This window comes from Polistes fuscatus, unplaced genomic scaffold (assembly GCF_010416935.1).
Source record: "Polistes fuscatus isolate 324 unplaced genomic scaffold, CU_Pfus_HIC Scaffold12, whole genome shotgun sequence".
In the NCBI taxonomy this organism is placed as follows: Eukaryota; Metazoa; Arthropoda; class Insecta; order Hymenoptera; family Vespidae; genus Polistes; species Polistes fuscatus.
The window spans coordinates 4,503,873-4,523,852 of record NW_025113020.1 but is presented as its reverse complement, the minus strand read 5'-3'; the positions used below and the strand labels follow the sequence as shown (position 1 = coordinate 4,523,852).

Here is a 19,980-nt window from a genome sequence, read left to right as displayed (position 1 = left end):
TACTTTTTATATACTCGCGAAATGATTCATCTCTATCTTCTTTTTTTTTTTTTCTTTTTTTAAATTAAAAATAGTATTTCGAACAAAATAATATTAATAGAATAGTAATAATAATAATAATAATTTAAACTGTACATAAAAAAAAAAATTCCTCAAAATAATCTATCTCTAGCTTTTATTTTTTTAAATTAAAAATAATATTTCGAACAAAATAATATTAATAGAATAGTAATAATAAGAATACTAATGTAAACTGTATAAAAAAAAAATTCTTTAAAATAATCTATCTCTATCTTTTATTTTTTTTTAAATTAAAATAATTTTCGAACAAAATAATATTAATAGACTAGTAATCATAATATATTTAAACTGTATAAAAAGAAAAAATTCTCTAAAATAATATAAATAACAAAATGAATAAAATATTATCAAGATAATTTAAATAATAATAATAATAATAATAATAATATGACTGTATATAAAATCCTGATATAAGTTTCTCACCGTATATATTTTTCCACGACTTCATCTTCATCATCTTCTTCATCGTCATCGTCATCGTCGTCATCGTCGTCCTCTTCCTCATCCTCCTCCTCCTCCTCTTCCATGTCATCTCGTGGTACTTGCTCATTATATTTAACATTAGTTCTCGTTTGAAAGAAACGCGCGATGTCGGTATCGATAGGACATTGTTTAACAATAGGAATAACTTTAGGACTTATTTGTTTGTATTGTAACACCGGTCTACAAGTTTTTTCAAATTCTTGAATCAATTGTTTAACGGGAACAGGCGTATACTCGTTAGCAGCAGCATCATCATCATCGTCGTCATCGTCATCGCTGTCCGACAATCTTTCAATGTCATCTCGATCGTGTTTAATAGCTTGAGATTTATTCCAGAATTTGTTTGTTCTGTCGTTGATAAAATTCTCTTGAGAAAAATGATTGCCAAGACGTTGTTTGATTATTTCTCGATTGTTGTTGTTCTTATTCTTGTTCTTGTTCTTGTTGCTAATGCTGTTGCCGTTGCTGCTGTTATTGTTAATAAGTATTTTCATTTCTTTGTTATTGGTGTTAGAAATTTGCGTTGCGTTGTTAGAGTTAGTTTTGTTACCGAGCAGCTTGTTAAAGCGCCTTTCAACGTTGTTAACAACATTGTTGTTGTTGTTGTTATTGTTTGATTTGACGCCGTTGCTTATGAAACCGTTGCCACGACGTACAACAACGTCCTGTTTTTTATTAGATTCGTAATATTTGTTTTCGATCGTTGGAAAATCGGTGTCTGTGCCGACTGCCACTTCTCTCAAATAAATTTTTTGGATTTGCGTTGAATGATTGCAATCGTTAGTTAATTGACAGGAACGATGACGATATTGTTTGTTGTTGTTGTTGTTGTTGTTGTTGTTGATGGTGATGGTGATGGTGATGAGGATGATTATTATTATTATGATGAGACCTGCCTAAATTATTAAACGAATTCATTCGAAATAACGATGATAATTTTATACGAATTTTGTCAACCGATCTAAAATATTATTTACATTCATTTCAATATATATTTGATTTATATTAAATACAATCGAAATATCTAAATAAATTATTTTATCTAAAAAAAAAAAAAAAAAAAAACGTAGAACACGAATGTGTTGTACCGGTTGAAAAACAAATAATTATGATGATAAAATGAAGATCAAAATCTAGATAAATCTATTATTTACGATTATTTTTAATATTATTAATTAATTAATTATTTTAATATTTTATTAATTAATTAATTATTTTAATATTTTTATTAATTAATTATTTTAATAATTAATTATATATATATATACGAGACAAACGAATATAAAAAAAAAGAAAATATAAAAAAATAAGCACGAATGTTGTACCGATTAAATAACAACGTAGCTTGCCAATTGGAACTCCTGACGGGTTGGTGAACTTTTACCTAAGTGATTTAATCCAACATAGTCTAACATTGATCCCTACAATGAAGAACTAACAGCTATCAAGTGCCTAAGAAAATTCTAGAACGTTCTTCTTTTGCCTTTAGACCCGTTGAATTATTTATAAGTGATCGATGGCAACGTAAATAGCAAAATCAAATAGGTATACTAATCGATTCGTATGCGCGTGTTAGCATAGAAAAATCTAGGCTGCTTCTGTGTGTTCTTTTATTTTTCTTCTTGTTGTTTTTGACTTTCCTTCTTCTTTTAATTTCCTCCCCCTAATTCTCGTTAAATCGATTTCTCAAAAATCTTCATTTAATGAAAGTTCAAATTTCATTTAATGAAATGTGATATGTGTGTCTGTGTGTGCGTGTGTGTGTGTATGTTGTAAATTACGAGATTAATCGAATTTTCTCTACAAAACATACCCGTAACTGGAGAATTGATGTTATCTAAAGAAAGATCCACCGCAAATGGATTATAAATGGATTTATCCGTTTGCTGGTAAGGTGATTGCAACGTCGAATATTTACCGTTACCGTTCATTTCCTGTAAATTCGTATTAGGAATGAAAAAAATATGGGGAGTTTTCTAATCGACATCATTTGAAATCTTACCGATTGATAGGGATAACTAGGGGGTATCTTTGTTACACCACTTGGGGTACTCGGTGTTTTAACTTGATCCTGATCAACTACCCATTTCTCTGACCTTTTTCGACGTTTAGCAAATATTTCAGCACCTAAAATGAAAATATATCATTGTTATTATTTTCATTCAATTATTAATTAAGGATAATTATATATTCAATTATATATTAATATATAATATAATAATATATTCAATTATATATTCAATTATATATTCATTATATGTTCATTTATAATTCAATATATTCATTTATAGGTTCATTTATATATTCAATTATATATTCAATTATATAATCAATTATATATTCAGATATAAATTTATATATATATATATTTATATATGTTTGATAGGATTTTGTATTTTTTACTTAAACATTATCTTATCACAGATATGATATATCATTTCATAATATAACATCAAATCAAATGTTGATTATTTTTATCATACTCGACACAGATTTTTTTTCTTTTCTTTTCTTTTCTTTTTTTTTTTTATTTAACTTCGTAGAAACTTACCGTTACCGTTACCGGTGTTTTTGTATTTTGAAGGAAATAAGAAAAAAATGAGCTATAAATGAGATATTTAATTGTTGTGTAATATATTTTCTTACCGCGTCCCCTTTGATTGTTAAGATCGCGAACAATGTCGAAGAGTTTTTCTGGATGGGAGGGCATCGGCTCGATATTAACTTCTTCACCAAGAGCCTGAATCCCATGAATATCCAATACTTTCCCATGTGGATTCATTACACACTTCAGAGGTACTTTATCCTATTTATACATTTGTTTTTTTTCACTATATATATAGTAGTAGTAGTACAATCTAGTATGATTTTCTTCTATATTTTTATTTTATTTGTTGTTATTTTATTGTTATTTTCTTTATTTTTTTTTTTTTTTTTTTTTTTTTTTTTCTTTATTTTTTCTTTATTTTTCTTTACCTTATGCATAGGGGAAGATGGTTCCTCTTCACCTTCAGTACCTAAACAAAAAAAACAAAAATTAAATAATTAAAATTAATGATAACGTAATAATCAATTTTTCTTATAAAAATATATTTGAATTTAAACGAAGGTGTAATAAAAAAAAGAAATAAAGGAAAAAAATGTAAAAGTTGTTCGAAATTGTGGGATTATTTTTTTACCATTGCCATCGTGAATCCATTTGACGGATCTTTTCTTTCTGTTAACATACATGGATTGACCTTTGCTTTTCATATTTTTAACGTCGCTCAACGATAACGAAATTCTACGTGCCAGTTCAACTTGATCTTCGACGGTTGGATGGGTCGGCGCGTAAAAGTACGAGGATGCAAACATTTTTTCTAGAAAAATATACAAAGGGGAAAAAAAGAAGAGAGAGAGAGAGAGAGGGAGGGAAAAAAAACAGCTAATTAATTGTTATAAATTTCGTTATCGAAAAATCGTCAAATACGCACTATTTTTTGCATGCAGAGTCGTTTGCGAATCCGAAGCCGGTGTAAGCAGTTTTTGAAGATTCATCGGAGTTCTTTCCCCGCTTTCCTATTTTAAAAAAAAAAAAAATACAAATTAATGTGAATTAATTTTATTTCATATATATATATGAAATATTATATATATTATATAAATATTCTAAAAATTATATAAATATTCTAAAAATTATATAGAATATTCTAAAAATTATATAGAATATTCTAAAAATTATATAAATATTCTAAAAATTATATAAATATTCTAAAAATTATATAAATATTCTAAAAATCATATAAATATTCTAAAAATTATATAGAATATTCTAAAAATTATAAATATTCTATATATATATATATATAGAATATTTTTTAATTATTTAACGTATCTTTGAACGTGTGTATTAAATGTATGATAATAATAACTATTAAAAAAAGATATATATATATTATTGTGCATTACAATAATACAAAGTTTCAAGTAAATAAATATTCGTGCCAAAAGGAATTATTCATAATTTATTCCCAGGCATGTGTTTTATATTCTAATCGTTAGTCATAAACTTATATTAAAATGAACTCCTCGTATATCGTCGAATTGAAATAATTATTTTCTCACCATATCGAAATGAAGTATTTTCGATGTTAGATTCTCGAGAAAGTTTCTTTTGACGGGATCGTGCCTGTCTGAGGGTTTGAATCCGCGCGATCGTATTACATTGTCCGCGGAAATGCTCCTTTGCAAATAACTCTTATCTTGCAAATTTTCGTAACAACTTTGAAAACTGCTGATATATTTTTGATTCACATTCTTTAAATTGTTACTGTTGTTGGATGTTAAAACGTAGGACGTATTATTGCTTGTTAAAATATTACGCTGCTTCGTCGCGTTGTTGTTGAATCTGAAAGAAATAAATTATAAGAAGAAAAAAAGAACAAATTCATCTCAAATTAATCTCAAATTCATCTCAAATTAATCTCAAATTAATCTCAAATTAATCGTTGTGAACTGCGATACAACATTTTGTTTTCCATCGAGATATTTAACTACCAACTTTGTACGATAATCGACAATTGATTCCTACACTTTCATTCTTAATTATTTTTTTCCTCCACGAATTAATCTTTAATTTTGTTTAAATAACAAACAGAAATAGAGAGAAATAGAGAGAGAGAGAGAGAGAGAGAGAGAGATACAAGAAGACCTTGATAATTAATTAAATAAAACAAGTAAAATATAAGTACAATAAATAATAATAATATAATTATTAATTATATAAATATATATTTAAATAATAATAAAAACAGTAAAATAATAATAATAATATAATTATTAATTAATATAATATAATATTATAAATAAATAATTAAATATAATTTAATAATAAAACCCTTTCCCCTTTTCCATTTGTACAATTACGAAATGGTTTTGAGTCAATTAAAAAAGTTACAAAAAGAAAAAGAAAAAAGAAGAAAAAGGAAGAAATAATTAATAGAACCTTGAAACATCGGATATGATGATGGGACCTTGGATTTTAGTTAACTGAAGTTTACGTATATATTCGCGTAGTCGTGGTGAGTTAGTTAGCCAAACACACGAGTTTTGAGAGAGGGAAAATTCGTACGATGTTGATGATGAAAACTACTACTACTACCACTGATGAAGCTTTTTTGGCGTCAAGAATTGGTTCCCTTCCAAGCGGCCAATTAATTCCGCGTTGCGGTATTGGCATCGGTACAACGAGACGACGTTCTGTCTAAAAGAAATGCTAAATTTATCTGTTGTAACGTAATACGGAGGTAACACACCACACCAGCTAGCTAGCTAGCTAGCTAGCTAAAGCTTTTACTAAAAGACTTTTCTTCTCTTTCTCGCATCATTCTCTCTCTCTCTTTCTTTCTTGCATTTATTTATCACGAAATTATTATTTTATATTTTTTATCTGATTTTCTTTCATTCTTTTTGATTAACAGGATGTTTATAATAAAAGAAATATAAATGTCATCGTGTAACATTTGTGAAAAAAGCAAACACAAGAAGTTTATCTTATTGAGAACAGGTGTGTCATAATAGGGGGGAAGGGGGTAGGATAGTAGGGGGTTAGTAAATTGTACAGAAATCAAAATGAAAGATTTATAAGATGTACATTTTAACGATTAAGAAAAAGAACATTAATAAATAAAAATAATATAAACGAACGTTATATTCTTTTTCTTTTTTTTTTCTTTGTTTTCAATGATTATTATTAAAAATTGTATTGAAGTGAAATTCTTAAACGATGACGCGTCTCAATATTGGTGGTAATAAAAAAAGCATATAAATAAGTATACGTATGCTAGGTTTTAAAAAAAAAAATAAAGATAGAAAAAGAAATAAAAAGGAAGAGAAGTAATCGTTTGAAAATACACGATGTGTGTGTGTGAGAGAGAGAGAGAGAGAAAGACATGCGTTGTTAAGTAACTGTCGATTTCCGTTGGGAATTTCCTGGTTATTTTCACTCACCTAAATCCTTTCATTCAAGTATATATATATATATGTGTTTCTACTTTTCAATCTAACAGTTTTCTGTTACAATGTGTACAAATGTTCTTGCTTGTTTGCTTGCTTTTGCTTGCTTGCTTGTTTTATCAAACGATATAAATACAAAAGGTGAATTAGTATTATTATATGAGAAAAATCGTACGAGTATGTACGTTTTATTCAAGTATAGAAACGTAAATGACTTTTCTTCCTTCGTTTTCTATTTGTTTTTTTGTTTTTGTTTGTTTAAACGAGTACAAGCACGACGATGAAGATCACGGTGGTTGGGGCAGGGGGTTCTTCTTATGGGAAGAAAAAAAAAATGATTATCTATTATTATAATGTACGCACGCATTGTGCGTGTATTTAGCAATTGAAAATTGGTTTTAGTTCGCGTTTAAATCCAAGTAAAATCCGGGATGATGTGTGATCGATACGTCGCTTTAAATAGACCTTGTTTGCTAGAAGTTTGAGTTTCAAGCTGGAGCCAAGTAGAACGAACCAACCACCGAATGTGTTCGAATAATCGAACTTCGAGCGGTTAGAATTTTATATTAGATAATAAAATGTATTATATATTTCAATCTCTCAAATAATAAAACATTGTTTTTGATGCATCGTTAATCGACAATTAATTTACTCTGTTTTTTTCTTTCTTTCTTTCTTTCTTTCTTTCTTTTGTGGTTTACAAGAAAACAATAATAAACAACGGTAATAATATGTTATGGTGTTAATTACAAAGACAATAGTAATCAGACAGATTGGCGTAATAAATAAATATCTTATTATTTATTTATATTTAAAGGCAAAAAAAAGAGAGAGAAATATCGGGTTTCAAACAAAAAGCTTTTTTTTTTTTTGCATATTTAATATTATTTTTAGAAACAAATATGTTATTATACACATTTATGATCGATTATTTCAAACGTTCTTTTTCTTTTCTTTTTGTTTTGTTTTCTCTCTCTCTCTCTTTTAACACAAAAATAAACTTAAATTTAAACTAAACTAAATTCAAAAAAAAAATCATTTCGTAATTTTCGTTTATGCTCTTACTAAAGAGTAAGAATAATAATCCCTTTTTCTTCTTCTTCATAAAATGCGTGAAGAAGAAAATGATTTGAATTTTTCCAATCTTTGACGACGCAAAACCCTATCGCAACACCGTACAATGAATAAACTGTAAACACGTTAGATTACTCCCCCCCACCAAAAAAAAAACAAAGAGAAAAAAGAAAAGTAAAAACAGATACGAATAATAACATATAAAAAAAATAAAACTAATCTTTCGCTTTCAACGAATTCGATGATATTGAAAAAGAAAGAAGAAGAAGAAGATGAAAAAGAAAAAAGAAAGAGACTTATATAAATCTTCTCTCTCTCTCTCTCTCTCTCACACTCTCACTCTCTTTTCTTCATAATTATTTAGACAAGAAGATTTTACTTATCATATGATGATTTCCTCATTTCGATGTTGACGTACAAGGTGGTAGTCGGTGGTTTTTGCTTTCCTATCTTTCTCTTTCTCCCTCTCTTTCTTTCTTTCTTTCTTTCTCTCTTTCTTTCTTTCTTTCTTTCACTCTCACTTATACGTTATATTACTATTTTAGAAGCGGGCTTTTCAAACTTCTCGCAATATAATTCTTTAAACTTTACGTAACTCGCGCTTTTCGTTAGTATGCTTCGTTCCGAACGAAATAAATCGGAATACGCAATTCCTCGGCACGAAGAAGGCTCCCTCAAACGTGAGAGCTGAATTATTCGCATCTTGCAAAACTCTTCTGCTCCTCGTCTCTGGCACGCACGAGGCGCCGACGAGAAACATTTCAGAAGAAGAAGAAGAAGAGGAAAAGGAAGAAGAAGAAGAAGAAGAAGAAGTGAGTACAAAGATTGAATTGAAAGTACAGTAATTATGTTGAATCACTCGTTGGCAAGCAACAACCACCTTTAATCAATTTACTAATCTCTCAAAATGAATAATTATATTTTTGTTTTCTTCACGAGAAAAACACGATTTCTATTTTATTACTCGTACGTGTGTGTTAACGAATAGGGAGAGAAGAGAGAGAGAGAGAGAGAGAGAGGTAATCAAATGTATTTTTATATCAAACAGAAAACACCCACCGTCTAACTTTCTTATTCCAATATTTTCTGTTATGATTATCTAAAAAAGAAAACGAAGAAGAGAGAGAGAGAGAGATAAAGATTTTATCCAATAATTTTTCTTTGTAAATATATATATATATATATATTTAGTCTTCACACACGTGAATTATCTTATTTGAGAAAAATGAAGAAGTAGAGTATCGAATGATAAATATATTTATTGATGATTTCGAAGAAAGATTTATATATCACAGTGTAGAATTAAAACGAGAATCTTTATCTATTTCTCTCTTTCTTTCTTTTTGATGTATGCAAGTTTCTAAGTTCTTCTTCTTTCCTCTTTTTCCTTATTTTCCACGTGATTGTAATGATAGATTATATTCTATCTTTCTCTCTCTCTCTCTCTTTCTCTCTTTCTCTCACACCCTTTCTTATTTTTTTTTTCTTTTCGCGTGCGTTTTCTTTTTGAATAAAATATCCACAGCGTGTCTTAGACACAGCGCACTTACATGCGGTGAGTTACAACACGCTCGGCCCGTGCTTTATAATAGCGACCAACCGTCGCTATACCAACTTCCCGACTGCCTTGGCTCGTCTTCGGTAAAAATAGACCATCGAAAAGCGACACCTCAGGAATCGGTGGCCCCTGTTCGTTCTGCCGTCACGACAGATCTCTCTTGCACGTTCCTTTATCTCATTTTCTCTTTCTTTCCTTCCTTTCCTTCCTTCCTTCCTCTTCCCTTTCTCTATGTTTCAATGTTTTCTAACTTGGCTTCTTATTCTTATTCTTATTCTTATTCAACTAATACAGACATAATCTCTCTCTCTCTCTCTCTCTCTCTTTCACTGTTTAAGAAAGTTTACAATCTTCTGGGGTAGTTGCCCTTGATTCACCTCACGTTAAACACACGCTTCTTCTTCTGTATAATACTTTTGTAATCGTGCTAATATATAATATTGTGTTTGTTAGATATGAAAATGGATGGGATTATTAATTTCTTTTTATGCTAATAGAGATAGAGATTTAAAAAAGTAGATAGAAAATTATTACTGTTATTATTATTACTTTTATTAGAAAATTATTGTATTAAGTGTCCTTTTTTTTCCCCCCCATAAGGACTATTAGATAAATGAAATATATATCTCTAGATTTGAAATATTTTTGTATATTTGATATTAATTGTATTTTTAAATAGATAGTTTTTGTTTGTTCAAATTCTAGTCTCCCTTTTGGAAATTATTCATTTCAATAATCTACTTCATCGGGGTCTATAATATCGGTGACGATATCTTCTTTATTGTCATCGTCGTCATCCTCTTCGGTCACTACTGCATCTTTTGCGATGGACACTTTCCTCTTCGTTGACCTTTTCTTTCTTTTTATTTTTGTATTTTTCGATCCTTCCCCAGATACGTCTTCACCATTTTCTTTTCCTTCCTCTTTCATTCGTAATTCAAAATCACTTTCCTCTTCGCTACTCATCGCTTCCTCTTCATTCGACTTCTTCCTCTTAGATTTTGTCAAATTAAGGAAATCGTATTTACCCAATTCATCATTTTGCGTTATCTCTTTCATCTTTTGATCTTGATGAATCTTAATCCAGGAATCATAATATTTCGCTAAACTTGTACCCTCCACTTTTACACCGTTTTCCCAATTTTTAATCTCACCGATGTCTTGCAGATTAAATACTTTCTTTGATCTTAAATCTGTTATGTGTTTCGAATTTTCTTCGATTTTTTCCAACAATTGTTTCATTTTTTTACAGTAATTAGCTATGTGACATTTCTTTAAAAACGCTTTCAACTGTAATTCAAATATTTTCCAAATTAGATAACGTTATTATCATCTATTCAAAATTACAAATATAAGAGATATTATACTTACTTCTATTACACATACGATATATAATTCTGGAAATGATATTAAATGACTATCCTTTGCTGCATTTTCTAATATTAATTTATAAATAGTATCAATTATCGAATCCTTAAAACCATTTTCTACTAATTGAGATTTTGACATTCTCAATATACAAGTAAAAGATATCGGTTTCATCGATACATTTTTATGTTTTTTATTAAAATCATAAGTTGATAATACCTAAAATCAATATTATAATATATTTTTCAAAATATTTCTAAATACGTGTATTTTTATAAATTTATGAATTCGTGAACTATACCTCTAATAGAAATGGTAAAATAGGTATGAATGTATTCGTTCCCTTAGAAATGTTAATTAACATTTGCACACAGTGAAAACGTAAAGGATAATATTGTTGAGTTGGTATTACTTTAATTGTTCCAATAATAATCTGCAAATATATATATATATAATAATTGTAATCTATTTACATAAATATTGTTTAGGTATAATTAACACATAATCATATATTACCTGTACTAAAGGATACAATAAAGTAGAGAGGCTTGATTGCTTTTTTGATAATGCTATTAATCTGGTCCAGAAGAATAATGAATTTATATATTGCCAATTATAAATTGCTTGAAAGTGTTCCTATGAAATAAATGAATATTGTTAGTTTCTTCATTAGTTTATAGAATAATTACAAAATTATAAATAATTACCTGTTTCTTTAAAGTTATCGCATTTCTTAAGTAAATGGCAAGTTGTCTGATATATACGAAAGCATATTTGTAAGCGAGATCAGGATTCAGTAAATATATCTCCGTTAAAGAATGTCTCATAAAATTGATTCCAGCCAACGTGTTAGGTGATACAAATTTAGAATTTTGTACGTACTTAAAATACATAGACTGAAAAAAAAAAAAGAAAAAAGAACATAATTAGAATTTATATAATTTAGAAAAGAATTTTTCTTAGAGAAACAGAAAAATATAACTTTTTACCTTATATAATGTTTCCAGTATAGAATCTTTTTGATTTATAGCCATACGTAATATGCATAGAAATGCAATGATTCTGATAGCGTCATCTCCGGTTGACCAAAAATTCAATAGTACTCTTAATAATGGTTTTTTTAACGAAGAAAATGATTGAGTGTACGGTAACATATTGTATAAATGTTTTAAAAGTACTATTTGTATATTAGCCGATGTAACATTTCGTAAGATCTAAAAAGAAAATATAATATTTTTATAAATACTATAAAATATGACTTGTGTTATAAATATATTCAATTAATACAAACCATAATCAGATCGGCTAAATACGATTTTAATGAGCTCTTTACTTTTACAAATTTTTTACATTTGTGTGCCTCAAAATACGCATCGGTGTTCAAATTTAATAAACGTTTGAGCGCATCGGATAAATGGATAATGCATAACTGAATGACTTCGTTAAATACTGAAATTGTAATATTTTATGATTATAACAGGTTTACTAATTACAAGTGCATTAATTAGATATAATAATACTTACTGGCACTTCCTTCAACCTTAAACGATGTTACTTTTTCATCAGGAGTTTCTTGCACGGTTTGCAATGCCGCATGAAAAGCTTCGATTGCAATTTTAATAGTTTTCGATGTTCTAGAAAGATAAAATTGTGAATATAGACTTTATCATGTGTTCATATAATAAATACACAATTATTTGAATAATTAAAAATATATGAAAATATTACTTGTCAGTTTGAATATCATTCTGCCACTTCTTTAATAATTGTAGCGTAAGTTTTGTCTTATCACCGGTCGATACAGTTTTTTCTTCTTGTTCAAAATCGCTCTCATCGCTAGCCACCTACGATATTATAATAATTATAATAGAAAGATAAGATATATCGTATAACATATTCATATTTTTTAAACGTATATAGTATTTCTATACCTCTAACTTATCGTTAGGTTTATGACATAATTCAGATTCATCGTCGTCTGAATTCGTATCACTCGACATGTTGAATTTTAATAGATTTTCGTCATTTTCTTTTAAATAAGAATAAAATGTAGGATCTATTTTCTTTAAGTTCTTTAACGTTCTTTCATATTCTTCTGGATCCATATCGCTATCGCTGCTTTCCGTATCATGTTTTGGAATTTTTTCTTTACCTGGTAAGAACAAAAATATGCATCGTAAAAAATCATAGTCTAATATATATAATAAGATCTGAATATATATAAAACAAATAAATACGTTTTTTCTTATTCGGCCCTTCGCCATTCAATTTAAGACCATTGCTTTTGGAAGATTTTTTATTAGATTTATCTTTAATCATACCACACATTCTTCTCATTGGAACAGATTCATTAGAATCTTTCTTCAATTTCTTTGGCTGATTTTTTTGCATTGTTTATTATCAAAACTAAATATGCAAACAATAAATTAATTAATGTTAGTTAATCATTGATATATTAAAATAATCTTAAAAAAAATAAATAAATATATATATATTTAATACTTAGTCTTACCTGAAATATATATTAACAATTTGTTTATATATTTTAAAAATATAAATTATATTAAAATCAATAATATACAGAAAATACAATACCACGTGGGATATTTTGTATTACACTGTAGTCCTCTAACCAAAAAAATATCTATAGGAAACAGATTTGCTGTTAAGAGATGGCGCCACTTGTATCGCAACTAAACCACCAATGAACTAATAATGCAAGTGAAACGACCAATAGAAGAAGCGTGCATTATTTTACATTGAAAAAAGAAAAGCAGGAATGACAAATGAAATTCGTAGGAAAAAAAGCAAATGAGAACTTGCCAAATGATTTCCACCAATCAAATAATTATCTTGTTAATAGTTATCTTTTCAAAATAATGTTTAAAATAGTTACGAATTATAGAAATATTAAATATTATAAAATAGGAGGTAATATTTTTTTTTTTTAAATAACTTGGAACAGTAAATTTAAAAGCAGTCAATATTAAGGATGTATTATTACAAAATACTGTTTTATTTGTTTAAATATATTCTTCATTTATTTTTATACATACATTGCATTTTGTTTTTTGTTTCAATAAAAGTATTCAATATTACAGGTATTAACGATTAAAAAAATTGAAATTTCAAAATGTATAGTTGGTATTAAAAATTAGTTTTATTATAGAACTTTTATAATATATATCTGATCATGCGTGTAAGAAAATGAATATTACATTCGTTCGTTCTATTTTTTCGCGTGTTTTGTTTTTGTTTTTTTTTTATTCTTTATACAAGAAATACAAAGATAGTTTTATAAAGTAATTTCATTAGAGGTAAAGATTTAATAGCGCGTATCTTTCATATATCGATTTTAAATCCGATAATCTCAGAACGGAAGTTGGAAGACGTGGATAAATGATTTACCATAGTCATTTCAATAATCATTTAATCAACGTCAAAATGTATTACTTCCGTATAAAAGAAAAAAAAAAAAACAAAAGATATTTAAATATAAGTAAATTTAAATGTAAAAAAAGAAAAAAATTAATTCGACACAAATGTTCGTAGATTTTGTTATATTTATCAACGTAGTACCGCGAAATGTATCGACGAATTTGAATCGATTATAAAAATGACATTTCAAGTAATTTATAATCTTCGCAAATATTATTGTACTCGGAGGTATAAAAATGATTCGCAATTATGTGAACGTATGTAAATAAAGATTAGCAAAGCTATAAACTCTCTCATTTGAAACGCTTATCTCATGTAAAAGATACGCTTGTGTGCTTGGCTACGTAAGATACGTTTCGAAGTATGCATAAATAAAAATGAATTTATCAGATAATTCCAGTGATGAGGGGAGGATCTATGTTTTTCAGTTAATTTCCAAGAAATGTATTTAAATAACGCATAAATGGAGGGGGGGAGGACACACACACACACACGTATAATTAATTACAATTATTATATTTTAGATATTTCGATGTTGTTTGTCTTCAGAACAAAACAAACAAAAAACAAGCCAGGACGTTCGTAATAAATATATATTCAATTAATTTATTGAAATAAATCAATCAAATTATTATCTCATATTATAAATATACATTGTCACAATATTTGTAATATTTTCGTTTAATTTGTTCTTTTTTTTTTTTTTTTTTTCAAATGGTACACATATATTCATAATGTTATTACATAATTCGTAATTGTTACGCGTATGAATATTCTTATCTCGTTTGAGCTTCGAGTTGATTTTAGAGGAGTTTATCATGCCATTAAATCATTATGTTTTTTTTTTGTTTATTATTATTTCCGTCTGTTTTTTTGTATTTTTCTAAAATGTACAAAAACAGACAAACAAGTATGTCTGGTTTTTAGGATTGGTTAAAGTTTAATACAGTTTGCGAATAAGAAGAATATTGGATTAGTGTTAAAAAATAAAAGGAATATTATTGGAAAATGAAAAGCATTGGATACCAATATATAATGTCGTTTATCTATCGTAATATAAATAGTTAATACGCGTTATGAAACCTTGCATATAATGTCGCCAGCATAAAGTGTCAAGCATATTGCTTGAGCACATATAACAGTGGTGTACCAGAACATTGATACGTTTACACCTATCACTTCGTCTCCTTGTTTTATATACATATACATATACATATATATATATATATTTATGTAAGTTAAGTTAATTGTAATATATACGAGTAAGTCAAGTATGTAAAGATTAGCACATTAGAAAAAGAAAAAAAAAAGAAAAAACACACACGTTAATATTATTTTTTTATTTTCTTTTTCTTTCAAATTATTATTTGTATTATTATTATGGTTTTTTTTTTTTTTTTTAATAATAATTTTAATAATCAATTTTTTGTTAATTGATAATTTTCAACGATCCGAAATCATAAAAAATTAGGGAAAAATCGTATAATTGAATAATTGTAATATCGAGTGAAAATTATTTGAAAGCTGGATGATTGATCATTAATAATAATATGTATATATATATGTGTGTGTGTGTGTGTGTATGTATGTGTAAAGTACCTGCAGCTTATACGGTCATGCAGAAAATGTATTTGTGTGTGTGTGTCGTGTGTATATTCGCGCGTCCTCACACTCATTCGAAGTTATATAAACGATGCGTGCACCCAGTTCTCAACGACTACGTATTCTGTATTCGATAGTGCATTCGGCATAGCTAATATCGGTTTACTCATGTAAACTTGATTATCTACAGGTTTTATTTTATTTAGTTTTGTTTAATTGTTGTTATTGTTGTTGTTGTTGTTGTTGTTGTTGGTGTCCTCCGTTTCCGTTTTTTGTTTTGTTGTTTTTCTTTCATAGATAATTAATCAAAAAATAAAGTGCACCTGTGCGAAGGAAAGAAAGAAAAAAAAAGAAACAAATAATAATACCGCAAATTATGATTAATGAAACTTCCATCGACATCGTCGGCCAACTCAAAAATGCCGGCAAGTTTTGGTACATCGTCAACCCTTTCGAAACAACTTTCGAATTTCCCCACCAAGTGCCTGATTATTATCAACAGGTAATTTAGAATTATTAGTCGGTGTATTATTATCGACACACGTGTTCCGTCAATTGTTGTTTCTTCTTCTTTTTTCTTGTTTTTTTTTTTTATTTTTTTTCATTCATCGTAATTTCATATCAATTTTAATATTTAATTTTAAACTAATATGTTTGAAATTTTGATTCGAACGAAAAGAAAAAAAAAACAAGTTGAACGCGAAAAATTCGAATTAAAAAAAAGAAAAGAAAACATTTCGATTAATAATTCGCCAAGTTTATTTTCAAATTAATTGATCGAACGTTGTTTTTTTTTTATTAACGAACACGTAACGATAAATAATATTATCTTTAACTCGATGCATATAAATAATAATAATAATAATATATATAAATAAAAAAAAATAAAAAAAAAAATAATAAATAATAGCGATCATTTTGTTATTGTTGTTGTTATTGTTTATCTGTAGAAAACAATATTAAAAATAATATCCATTAATAATAATAATAATAATAAATATATTTTTTTTTTTTCTATTAGATCTGGATACCATTCTTCTTTTTAATCGTATTAGAACAAATGATATTAACTGCTAAGTATAAGAAAAAATCGTTTAGATTGAACGATCAAGTGACGTCGTTTTCTCATTGGATATTTCAAGAGTCTGGCCGGTAAGCATAGGTAATGCTTTTTATTTTCCATTCTGTTTCCTATATTTAACGGGAGAATGAAAAATAATACAAAAAATAAAAAACAACAAACAAACAACAAACAAAATTCTTAATTACCGTCACGCATCGTAATAAAGAAGAAAAATAAAACCCTTTCTTTCCCCCCCTGACCCCCCCGCCCCTCCCCCCGCTCTAAGAATTTTAACGAATCTCGTTGATTTAATTTCCAATATATTTCAGCATATTTTTCGCGGGGCAGAATATTACGTTTACATATTAATTTACGATAATTATCATTTATGGAATTTACCATGGAATTCTATTTGGACTTGGTACATCACCGCCTTGGGGGTAGATTTTTGTTATTATTGGGTACATCGTAGTAATCACGGTTAAGTATCCATCCACCTTTCTGCGTATTCATTTTGAATATAGAAATTATATTTATTATTGAATTATTTATTCTTATTAACTATATTCAAAGTGGATTAGGAGTAAGTTTTATATATATGTAAATATATATTACATATGATTTTATAGAAGTACATCTTTTATGGGCTCACCATCAAGTACACCACAGCAGCGAGGAATTTAATCTCGCGGTTAGTCTGCGTCAATCTGTACTGCAACATTGGTGCAATTTTGTAAGTTTTACAAAGAAATAGACAAAAAATAATAAATTCATGTTTAATATATACACACACACACATATATATATATGTTTATTTATTTTACAGATCTTCTATTTACCTTTAGCTTTCTTCATACCCCCATCACACTTTATTGCACATCATCAATTCAATTTAATTTATCAATTTTGGATACACACTACGATCATCGATAATCTTGGACCCTTGGAATTAATATTTAATACACCTAAACATCATCGTGTTCATCACGGTGCGTGTAAATATATTCTAATAGATTTATTATATTTTTTTTTTCACTTTAATCTTATCTCCGATCACGTCAGTTTTATATCGAAAATTCGTAATATAACATTTTTCGTTATCTATATTATATTATTTTAGGCATTTTTTTTTTTTTAATAGATTTAATTAAAACTATCCCCCCCTTTTTTTTTTTTTTTCTCTAAACACCGTTTATTATCACAATTACCATTATATTTTTTTTTATTATTTTTTATTATTTTTTATATTATTATAATTATTATTTTTTAATATAATATAATTTTTTAATAATTATATTTTATTTTTTTTTCTCTATATTATTATAATTATTATTATTATTGTTATTATTATATTATCTCGTGTAAAATACAGGATGCAATTTATACTGTTTGGATAAAAATTATGGTGGAGTTCTTATTATCTGGGACAGATTGTTCGGGACTTTCATGGAAGAGAAGGATGAAATTATTTATGGTTTAGTTGGAAGTCCACGATCATTTAATCCTTTATATTTACAGGTATTAATATTATATATATATAACAATGTAATTAGATGTAAATATGTTAATCTTTATCTTTATCTTTATCTTTATATTTTTCTTTTTTTCTATTTATTTCTTTTCTATTTTTCTCTCTTATATTATCGTTGTTTCTTTATTCTATCAAATAGACAATATGTGTATGTCTTTATCTAATCACAGTATTAAAACGAATAATTATTATACCGTTATATAAAATTGCAATAGGTGTTATGCAGATTAGTCGATTAACAAGATCGTTAATGCAATATCGTAATATAATTATATACAATACGCAAAAATAAGATGAAAAAAGAAAAAAAGAAAAATTACAATGTAACATGAGCAGCAAGCATCTAACAATTTTATTTCATCTGAAAGTAATCAATAATATTCTCTCGTTTATTTTATGTAATATACGGTCGGAGGAGGAGGGGTGGGGGGGGGGAGGGAGCTTATGGTAAAGCATTTTTTCTTTTTTATTCAGCATTCGAATGCATGCATGTGTGTATGTGTGTATATATATGTGATACGATTTTGCATAGCAATTTATTCAAATACACAATTTCAGTTATTTAATGCTCGTGATTACGCACTAATAGAAAAACGTGTAACAGTCTTGTGATGCTTTTATTTTTTTAATTTTATTTTTTTTATTATTAAATTGACATATTACATATTGTTATAGACGTTTTATACGAAAGATATGATAAATAAGAGTAAGCAGATGAAATCTTTGGAAGATAAGTTGTCTGTTTTGTGGAAGGGTCCCAGTTGGTATCCAGGTGGGCCACGTTTAGGTCTTGATAAGTATAAAATAAACGTAAGTTGTTCATTAAATTATGGAAAGAAAAAAAGAACTATACTCTTGATTATTTGTTTGTTCGTTCGTTCCTTTTTTTTTTCTTTCCTCTTTTTTTTTTTTTTAGGTAACTTCTAGAACCATATATAACGTTCGTATACCAACGTGGCAAAGTTTCTATATTGTTTTGCATTTTTTAATAGTTTTTTATAAACACTTGCAATTGTACAATGAAAAACAAGTAAGTGGGATGATAATAATTTTTTAATTGTAAGCTTGATTTGATTTCTTTTCTTTTCTTTTCTTTTCTTTTCTTTTTTTCTTTCTGTTGGTTTTGATATTAATATAATATATGTTTTATTTTTTTCGCAGGATTTAAATAATTCGTTAGGAATAACGATATTGAACAATATATTTGCTCTTATCGCTATCGGATTGTTATTCGATAAATCCGAATACGCCGGATTGGTTGAACTCATTCGTTGTATCGTATATTTATCTATTTTGAATCAAGATCATACTGTTAACGTTCTGATACATTATGTTTATATTATATCATGTCTTATTTGGATTTTTCGAATTATAAATCAAATGAAAACAAATTTCTTAAGATCATGATGACTTTGTAAAGATACATTAATCATAACAATTTTCAAGGAATAGAAGAAAATCCATCGTTACTTATTTAATTGTCAAATAAATTAATTCGAAAAATAAGTCATAATAATAATAATAATAAGTAATAATAATAATAATAATAATAATAATAATAATAATAATAATAATATGTATTAATTATAATCAATTTAAATGAAAGCAATATTAATGCAAATTATTTAACAAAAAGAATCGTTTTTTAAGAAAGAAACGAAACACAATTGTACGAATGAAACGATCGCTAGATTAACAATTTGAAATTTGGCGCGTATTTTGAGAATCACCGCCATATTCAATGTGTCAATTTATACGAATAATATGATAAATTATTACGACGTTATA

At 27.3% G+C, this 19,980-nt stretch overlaps 3 protein-coding genes across 4 annotated transcripts; 1 reads left to right on the top strand and 2 right to left on the bottom strand.

Moving 5' to 3' along the window:
* Positions 1-536: 536 nt before the first annotated feature.
* Positions 537-8,393, bottom strand: LOC122513288 (probable serine/threonine-protein kinase tsuA; the record flags this gene model as incomplete). The annotated part of the gene is made up of 9 exons (XM_043629571.1): positions 8,012-8,393; positions 4,669-4,951; positions 4,038-4,122; positions 3,744-3,923; positions 3,541-3,581; positions 3,211-3,370; positions 2,567-2,691; positions 2,378-2,498; positions 537-1,372 (listed from the first exon to the last, which is right to left on the bottom strand). Coding segments are annotated over exons 1-9 (1,854 nt in total), but the record flags the coding sequence as incomplete, so codon positions are not given.
* A 1,436-nt stretch (positions 8,394-9,829) lies between these two features.
* On the bottom strand, positions 9,830-13,174 carry LOC122513286 (nucleolar complex protein 2 homolog). Of its 2 annotated transcripts, none has more exons than XM_043629568.1 (12): positions 13,154-13,174; positions 12,796-12,964; positions 12,490-12,710; positions 12,287-12,402; positions 12,083-12,192; positions 11,850-12,007; positions 11,548-11,772; positions 11,266-11,454; positions 11,075-11,194; positions 10,860-10,991; positions 10,562-10,777; positions 9,830-10,480 (listed from the first exon to the last, which is right to left on the bottom strand). In XM_043629568.1, the coding sequence occupies exons 2-12, from the start codon at positions 12,947-12,949 to the stop codon at positions 9,920-9,922; spliced, it is 2,202 nt and encodes a 733-aa protein (XP_043485503.1). In that variant the 5' UTR covers positions 12,950-12,964; positions 13,154-13,174; the 3' UTR covers positions 9,830-9,919. The 2 variants fall into 2 exon arrangements, with proteins under 2 accessions (XP_043485503.1, XP_043485504.1); XM_043629569.1 differs by lacking the exon at positions 13,154-13,174 and adding an exon at positions 13,071-13,118.
* A 2,364-nt stretch (positions 13,175-15,538) lies between these two features.
* On the top strand, positions 15,539-19,665 carry LOC122513287 (alkylglycerol monooxygenase-like). Its single transcript, XM_043629570.1, is given in 10 exon segments — positions 15,539-15,788; positions 15,896-16,100; positions 16,620-16,760; positions 16,991-17,141; positions 17,291-17,394; positions 17,488-17,650; positions 18,034-18,179; positions 18,868-19,002; positions 19,109-19,222; positions 19,354-19,665. Coding segments are annotated over 9 exon segments (1,326 nt in total). The 5' UTR covers positions 15,539-15,788; positions 15,896-15,974; the 3' UTR covers positions 19,600-19,665.
* Positions 19,666-19,980: the final 315 nt, after the last annotated feature.